General features: G+C 52.2%; 1 protein-coding gene across 2 annotated transcripts in view; it reads right to left on the bottom strand.

Moving 5' to 3' along the window:
• Positions 1 to 409: 409 nt before the first annotated feature.
• INPP5D (inositol polyphosphate-5-phosphatase D) overlaps positions 410 to 9,001 on the bottom strand; it is a 151,960-nt gene continuing 143,368 nt past the window's right edge. The window contains exons 25-27 of one of the 2 annotated variants that reach the window (XM_030802963.1): positions 8,545 to 8,826; positions 3,606 to 4,197; positions 410 to 1,608 (exon numbers count right to left, since the gene is read on the bottom strand). In XM_030802963.1, coding sequence (XP_030658823.1) covers positions 1,606 to 1,608; positions 3,606 to 4,197; positions 8,545 to 8,826 — 877 coding nt within the window. In that variant the 3' untranslated portion in view covers positions 410 to 1,605. The remainder of the gene's footprint in view (positions 1,609 to 3,605; positions 4,198 to 8,544; positions 8,827 to 9,001) is intronic. The other variant, XM_030802964.1, reaches the window with a different exon arrangement.

Below are 9,001 nucleotides of genomic sequence, written 5' to 3'. Positions count from 1 at the left end.
CCTCTGGACCGGGGGCTGCTCCCTGACCTGGGAACCCATGACCTGGGGAGTGTTGACATGTGTTTTTTTGTCACTGCAGCTTAAGTGGTGAAAACTTATAAAAGCTGGGAGGAACTTGAGGGCTGCAGGACAGCAGGTTTGGAGGGGATGCTCGTGGCCTCTGGGTGGCCGCAGGGTGCTTGGAGCGCCAGGAAGATGTGTGGACGGAAGGAAGGAAGGAGTGTGGTTTACTCCTGTTCCCAGTCCAGGACCAGCTTCAAACTGGCTCTGTGGTGTCCCATCTGGTCAGGGCAACACCATCCATCATCACCACGGACCCTTAACTGCCTCAGTTGTGCCCTGTGCAGGCCCTGCCATCTAGAATGATATCTATGGCTCCGAATGTCAAGAAAAACGCCACACACATAGCTGAGTGAGAAAGGCACAATTTATTGGTCACGCAGACTTCCACCATGGGAATGTGGGGCGCATACCCTTCTGCGTTCACACATACCGCTGGATTTAGCTCCCTACATTAATTCTGCTATGTTGAAAAAGCAACATAAGGAAAGACATCACCCATCTATTCTCCTAATAACCAAGGAAGCAGAGCTGAAAGCCACAGAGATAGGAAGAAAAGGCTGCACTATTTCAAGAGCCTGGAACCAAGAGGCCCACCCTCCCTGGCAGCCAGGCTGGAGAGCACGGCTTTCGGGAGCCACAGCAAAGACTCTTCTATCAGCACGATGGAATACGCGTTGGGGGGCTTGGCTTAACTGTGGCTGGTGATGGCTGCCCACCTCGAGGAGGGCACAGGGAACCTGGCATGGGCCTTGGCATCTCTAGCCCAGCTTGAGGCCAGATCTCTCCACTGGAGAGTAGGAGCTGATTTCCTGCTCCTTCCAACTAAAGAACTGAGAAGCCAGGTAGATCCCTGCTCTCAGCCCAGCGATGCCGGAACCCCCGGGACTTTAGCTAAAGCAGCTTGTGTCACTGAAGCTGGACAGAACAGGCTTCTTGTACCCTAAACAAGCTACCCAGACTCTTCAGCTCCTTAAGGCCGAGCCCTTGTCTCACTCCAGGAGGGCACTGGGCTTCTTAATGCTTTCACCCCTCTGAACACACACCGTTTTAAACTGGTGGGTCTGGGCACGTGGTTTTAGATGGCTGGAGCCTCAGCTCTCGAGGTCATCCTCATATGACGAATGTTTGTAAAGCACTTTAGCACAGCACTTGGCACATCGTGAGTGTTCGATCCATGTGGCCATTATTATTATTAATATTATTATTATTTATATCTCCACCCTCGAATCGGCGCTGCAGTTCCTTTCTTCAGAATGGCGCCCTCAACAAGGCACTGGGGTTCCAAGTACCAAGAGCAAGCTGGGGACCCAGACCGTTTGTTGCCCGTCTGGTGTGCGTTTTTCTTCCAGCCTCAGCACTTGGTGCCAAGTCTCACAGGCAGTGAATTCCGTGGGCCACACAGAAGCTAGGCCCTTGCCTGAAAACACAAAGCCTTGCATAGGGAGCTGGGCAGGAGGAGCCAGCAGGAGGTCCTGGGAGAGGGTCCAGTGGCTTCGCGCTGTTCCTCTGGGCTCCCGACTCACTGGCAGCTCACGGAGGGCTTCACTGTAGGACAAGAACAGAAGGGCTGTCAGGGCTCATTCTCACCAGACCATGTTGAACTAAGTGGCCCGGGTCCCTGCATGCTGTGGGCTAGGCCAGGCTTCCTTTAACATGTAGCTGACAAGAGCCAGCACTCATTGTTCTAAGTACTTTACCCACTTATTAAAAAAAAACTGTTTTTTAGAAATGGGGTCTTACTCTGTTGCCTAGTCTGGACTGCAGTGGTGCAATCACAGCTCACTGCAGCCTTGTATTCTTGGGCTCCAGCTAGCCTCATGCCTCAGCCTCCCCAGTAGCTGGGACTACAGGTGCATAGCACCACACCCAGGTACGTACCATATATATATATATATATATAATATATACGCATATGTAATATGTATAGTATATATATGAAATGATATGTAATGAATATCAATGTAAATACATAAATATAAATGTGTAATTTCTATGTAGATGATAATACATGTTAATAATACATTATAGCCTACAATGCAATTCTAAGTCTATGAGGTAGGTACCATTAACAGCCCCTTTTTACAGATGAGTAACTGAGGCTCAAGGCACAGAGACAAGAAGTGGGAGGGCTGGGATTCAAACCCAACATAGCCTGGTTCTGCAGTCTGTTCTTTTTTTTTTGTTTTTTTTTTTTGAGATAGAGTCTCACTCTGTCGCCCAGGCTGGAGTGCAGTGTTGCGATCTCGGTTCACTGCAAACTCCGCCTCCTGGGTTCAAGCAATTCTCCTGTCTCAGCCTCCAGAGTAGCTGGGATTACAGGTGCACACCACAATGCCCAGCTAATTTTTGTATTTTTAGTAGAGATGGGGTTTCACCATATTGGTTAGGCTGGTCTCGAACTCCTGACCTCAGGTGATCCATCCACCTCGGCCTCCCAAAATGCTGGGATTACAGGCATGAACCACCACGCCCGGCCTGGAGTCTGTTCTTAATCACTGTTAGTTTTGCTCAAAAAATTTTTTATTTTACATGAAGGAGAGGGAAAGTGTGCTGAATTCTCCAAAATATTGGGAAATGACAGTATGAATGTGACTTAATAATAACAATGAGGCTGGGTGCGGTGGCTCATACCTGTAATCCCAGAACTTTGGGAGGCCCCGGCAGGCAGATCACCTGAGGTCAGGAGTTCGAGACCAGCCTGGCCAACATGGTGAAACCCCATCTCTACTAAAAATACAAAAATTAGCCAGGCGTGGTGGCAGGTGCCTGTAATCCCAGCTACTCGGGAGGCTGAGACAGGAGAATCGCTTGAACCCAGGAGGCGGAGGTTGCAGTGAGCTGAGATCACACCACTGGACTCTAGCCTGGGCAACAAAGAGTGAAACTCCGTTTTTTTTTTTTTAATTTTTTTTTTTTTTTTTTAGACGGAGTCTTGCTTTGTCACCAGGCTGGAGTGCAGTGGCACGATCTCGGCTCACCACAACCTCTGCCTCCCAGGTTCAAGCGATTTCCCTGCCTCAGCCTCCCGAGTAGCTGGGACTACAGGCGTGCGCCACCACGCCCGGGTAATTTTTTGTATTTTAGTAGAGACGGGGTTTCACCATGTTGGACAGGGTGGTCTCAATCTCCTGACCTCGGGATCCACCGTGCCTGGCAAAACTCAGTTTCCAACAAAATTTCTAATAATAACAATGAGATATAAATGATTTAGGCTCCTTTTCTTTATGGAATCTTCTTCCTCTGGGCCTGACACTAGACTAAGAGTTGATCCACAGCCTGGCCTTTCTTCCTTTCAACAACTGCTGCAGAGGCAATGCAGGGTCAGGGATGTGTGGGACAGGCAGGCCTGGGTTCAAATCCTGACTCTCCCTTCTCATGGAGCAGTTCCCAGGACCATCACTCGCATGTGTGCACATGCATGCGTTCACACATGCACGCACATACACATGCGCGCACACACATATGCATAGGCACACACATACGCACTCACGCATGCACACACACACACACATGCACGGGAGCCCACGTGTGGCGCGGCGCACCTGCATGGCAGTCCTGCCTAGAGGCCCTGGTGGCCCCTCCTCCGGCCGGTGCTTGCCGTGGTGCGGGAGCTCGGTGTTGTCGCGGTAGTCGCGGCCCTTGGAGTGCTGGAGGTGCAGCACCGCCGGGCTCTTGACTGGCAGCGGCGGCCGCGGCGTCGGGGTGGGCGGGGTCTGCTGGTTCATTTCCGATCTGGAAGGCTTGATGGGCCTCTTGGCTGGCACCGGGGCCTGGGAGCTGACCGGGGTCTTGGGCTTCCCTTGGCTCTTGTCCCCGCCGGCCGCCCTACCCTCGGCAGAGGACGAGCAGGTGAAGGAGCGCAGCCGGGGTGCAGGCACCTGCTTGCCGGGCCCCTCGCCGCGATCAGCCTCCTGGGCTTTGGTGAGCACGATGCTGGGCGACAAGATGCCGGGTTCCGGGCAGGGCGGGGGTTCCTTCCGCGGCATTTTGGGGGATTCCTGGTCCTTCCTGGGAGCAGGCTTAGGGAAGGAACTCACGGACCCATACAGGGGGTTCTCAAACATCTCGGGCTTTGTCAGCAGCAGGTCCTCCTGAGGCAGTGTGTCTGCTGCGTTCTTCCCCAGGTCACTGGGCCTAGAGCCAGGGACAGAGCAGGGAAGACACATGTCCAGGGGAGAAGACATGGGAGCATGGCTGCTTAATGGTTCTGGGTCTTTCTTTGGGGTGATACAAATGTTTCTGAACTAGATAGAGATGTGTAACATTGCAAATGTACTGAATGGCACCAAATTGTTTTGTCTTGTTTTGTTTTAGAGACAGAGCCTCGCTCTGTTGCCCAGGCTGGAGTGCAGTGGTGTGATCATGGCTCACTGCTGCCTCAACCTCTTGGGCTCAAGCAATCCTTCCCCTCAGCCTCCCAAGTAGCTGAGACTACTTGGGAGTAGCTAGGAGTTGCTGGACATTGCTGGGAGTAGCAATGCCACCAGGCCTGGCTAATTTTTTTGTTTTGTTTTATTTTGTAGAGATGGGGAGTCTCACTATATTGCCCAGGCTGGTCTTGAACTCTTGGCTTCAAGCAGTCCTCTCACTTTGGCCTCCCAAAGCGCTGGGATTACAGGCATAAGCCACTGTGCCCAGCCTAGCAAACTGTTCATTTTGAAATGGTTAATTTTATGTTAAGTGAATTTCACCTCAAGTGAAAAAAAGGAAGAGGAAACAGTACTGTGTTCATCATACTTGTCCTCAAAGACAGCCTCAGTTCTGGCCTGGGACCTTTTCCACCATAAAACCTGCTCACATCAGAGCATCCGTGAGCAAGGGGCACGGCACTGGAGGATTTGTAGGAGAAATGAAGCGAGAACTTACATGGCACCTCAGTATCAACCCCTCATCCTCATCAGATGAGCCTGCTCTCCACAGCCCCTTCCCACCTCCCCAGCAACTGGCATGGTCACAAGTTTTCAGATGAAGGAGCAAGAAGTCCTGACCTCTGACCACCCTCTCTCAGTGGCTGAGATGGGAGGAGGGGGCTCACTTCAGAGAACTGGGGGCAGGACCAGGAAGAGAGCCCTGGGTGCAAGCCCTTTTGTGATTCCAAAGCTCACTCCTCTGGGAAAAGAGCAGCGAGATAGAGACCAGGGAAGTCTTCCCTCTAAGAGGAGGTTTCTGTTGCACTTAGAAAGGGGAAGCTTGGTGGGGGCGGGCGGGGAAGACTGGGGAAAACCATGAAAAGCTCAAAAGTAAGTCTTATTCCCCTGACCAAAGGTAACAAGAAATTGACTCCTACAGCAGGCCACAGTTGTTGAATACGGGAACCGATATCTAGGGGACGAGTTGATTTCTGCAGCAAATGACTGTACTTCTCAGATTCAGGAGACCAGAGTCTCATCTCTAAAGCAGCTAAGCACTGGCCAGGGGCTGAGAAGAGTCCCCTTCCTAACTGCACAGCTTTGATCTGGGGTCACCAGTTGCCCTGGCTTGCGCAGGACTGAAGGGTTTCTTGAGATGTGAGACTTTCAGTGCTAAAACTGGGACAGTACTTGGCAAACCGGGAAGGTCAGTCCCTGCACTTGGGTCTGGGTGATGTTGGGGAAACACTGATGGTGCTTGTAACACCCCCTTCCACAGCCTTTGCTCTGGCTGAGCCTGGGACCTGGAGCAGGGGAAAGGGATGAGGCAGGTGTGCAAACTGCAGGGCTCCAGGCTCCAAGCGCCTCCTTGGTGAGCAGTGAGTTAGAAGCACACCCTGGGGGCCCCTTGCCCGTGGATGGCAGCCTGTCTGCAGCTGTCACCATGTGGCTGTGGGGAACATGCTCCCACCAAGCTGTGTGCTCATTGTTATGCACCAAGATCCATTCGCTTTGGGAACTGAAAAGCATTCACTTACACAAATAATCATGCTCCTTTTTCTTTCTGGTTGCTTAGAGCTCCATTTCCTGGGGTCTCCAAAGAGGTGGCCACACAAGCACCTTGATACTCACTGAATAGTGCCTTTTGTCCTCATATTTCCAGGGCAGGAAACTGAGGCTGTTTCTCCTCCCTCCAAGTTTCTTAGGGAATGAATGACCAGGGTCTGACATCCTATCAACACACTCTGTACAGAGGTAAAGAGAGAGACAGCTGAGCTGAGCTTCAGGGCTATCCTGTCCTGTCCTTTTCTCTCTCTCTTCCCGACTTCCTCTCATCTATTTTTTTTTGAGACTGAGTCTTGCTCTGTCACCCAGGCTAAAGTGCAGTGGCATGACCTCAGCTCACTGCAACCTCCACCTCCCGGGTTCAAGCGATTCTCGTGTCTCAGAGACTCCTGAGTAGCTGGGATTACAGGTGTGGGCCACTACGCCCGGCTGATTTTTGTATTTTTAGTAGAGCTGGGGTTTCACCGTGTTGGTCAGGCTGGTCTCAAACTCCTGACCTCAAGTGATCTGCCCACCTTGGCTTCCCAAAGTGCTGGGATTACAGGCATGAGCCACCACACCCGGCCTATCCGTTTTTTAGAGCATATCTTACACATCTTGAGAAATGAGACTGTCAACAGCTCCTCCATCCAGAGGAAGACCCTGCCAGGTCAGGCCTGGGAAGGGTGGAGCTGGAGGGAGCTGGAGGACAGTGTGATGGAGACCACACCCACTGCTGGCTCTGCCCCGTGTGGCAGACAGCACCCAAGTCCTCATGGAAAAAAGATGAAGAAAAAACCAGTGTTGGGGGAAGAGAGGCTGAGAGTGAACCCCTGAGGTTATGATAAACCAGCAAAGAACCTCAAGGCAAGACAGTGTTCATGCTATTTTGCCCATCTTAAATCGTTGGTAATTGGGCCTGCACTTTCACGTCTGTCTGTCATCTTGTGGCTACTAGAAACACGTAGAGGTCCCTGCTTGTGTATCCACGAGGGGCCCATGGTTAGCTCTGCTCTGTTCCAGCAGCACCAGAGAGTGGCTGTGCCTTTGGGAAGTGCTGACCCTGTTCCTCGGCTGCCCAGCCCGGTCTCCTATCTGGCTTCCATTCTTCTGCCTGAACCAGTTCTAGACTCAGATCAGTTTTCTCCACTGTCTGGGGCTTCCCCAGAGTTTCAGGGCCAGGCCTCCTCTCTCTGCAGGCTGGCTGCCCTGCCTTTTATATCCCTAGTTCCAGTTTCTAACTAAGTGTCCCCCACAGGAGAGACTAGGAAGCTGCTTATAGAACAGGGAACCTCGTGGTTGGGAAAAAAGAGGGGAACTGGAGGGTGCGAGCAGGCTCTACACGGAAACTCCCACCCTGTTCCACGGGGCCCTCTAGGGAGCGGGAGATGCCCGAAGGTTAACTAGCTCTAGAAACATTTTTTTTCTTTTATTTTGAGAGTCTCGCTCTGTCGCCCAGGCTGGAGTGCAGTGGCGTGATCTCAGCTCACCACAACCTCCGCCTCCCGGGTTCAAGCGATTCTCCTGCCTCAGCCTCCCGAGTAGCTGGGACTACAGGTGTGTACCAGCACATCTAGCTAATTTTTTGTATTTTTAGTAGAGATGGGGTTTTACTGTGTTAGCCAGGATGGTCTTGATCTCCTGACCTCGAGATTTGTCTGCCTCGGCCTCCCAAAGTGTTGGGATTACAGGCGTGAGCCACCGCACCCAGCATTTTTTTTTTTTTTTTTTTTGAGACAGAGTCTCACTCTGTCACCCAGGCTGGAGTGCAGTGGTGCAATCTTGGCTCACTGCAACCTCTGCCTCCTGGGCTCAAGCGATTCTCCTGCCTCAGCTAGGATTACAGGTGTGAGCCACCATGCCCGGCTAATTTTTGTATTTTCAGTAGGGACGGGGTTTCACCTCGTTGGCCAGGCTGGACTCAAACTCTTAATCTCAAGTGACCCACCCACCTTAGCCTCCCAAAGTGCTGGGATTACAGGCGTGAGCCACCGTGCCCAGCCGAAATTTGTTGTTTTTTGAGACAGAGTTTCACTCTTGTTGCCCAGGCTGGAGTGCAATGGCGTGATCTCGGCACACTGCAACCTCCACCTCCCGGGTTCAAGTAATTCTCCTGCCTCAGCCTCCCAAGTAGCTGGGATTACCAGCCCGCGCCACCACCCTGGGCTAATTTTGTATTTTTAGTAGAGATGGGGTTTTTCCTTGTTGGTCAGGCTGGTCTTGAACTCCTGATCTCAGGTGATCCACCTGCCTTGGCCTCCCAAAGTGCTGGGATTACAGGCGTGAGCCACCACGCCCAACCCGAAACATGTTTTTTGATATGTATATAGTTTTTATAGGAGGTTCCTTTTCTTGGCAATATCTTTACAAATTTTTACGCTTTAAAAAGAAATCGAGTCGCACTAATAGGTTAGGACGTGGAAGACTCCACATACATGTCAGGGGTCTGCTGTGTTCAGGCCCCAGGGATAAGTCATGAGCCAAGTGGACACAAATTGTGGCCCTTAGGAGGCTTCCATTCTAGGGTGAAAGCCCAAGGCGCTTTCATAAGGAGGGAGGGAGCCATCTTAATGAAGAGGATGCTCACCTTGAGTCCTGTGTCCTTGGGGGGAGACCCCGGTTTGCTGTCGAGGGTAAAAACTTCTTGGGTGATATGGGCGGCTGGCAGGGAGGTGTCGGAGGACTTTCTCCCCTGCAGGGCCCCAGGGGGGAGTCCTTGGGTGGCTGGTCGTAGCTCCAGGCTGTGGGCTGCTGGTCAGGGGACAAGGTCTGCTTCACGTGCAGGGGCATTGGTGGCCCGAAGGGCCCCACTCCCATGTAGTTGGGGTTGATGATTTCGGTGATGCTGGAGCCACTGCACGGAGGGGCCCTGCAGGGAAGACATAGAGTCACATCTCAGGGGTCCCTTCTCTTCTTGGGGTCAGCACCAGCCCAAGGAAAGTGTCCTCTGATAACCCTTGGGCTGTCTCGGGCTCTCCTCAACTCCTTCACCTCTTGGGCAGTGATCCATTCATTCATTCATCTATCCATGCAACACTGTGGTT

Source organism: Nomascus leucogenys, chromosome 22a, assembly GCF_006542625.1.
Source record: "Nomascus leucogenys isolate Asia chromosome 22a, Asia_NLE_v1, whole genome shotgun sequence".
Lineage (NCBI taxonomy): Eukaryota > Metazoa > Chordata > Mammalia > Primates > Hylobatidae > Nomascus > Nomascus leucogenys.
Note: the sequence above shows the minus strand (reverse complement) of the source record. Positions and strands in the feature narration are given on the sequence as shown.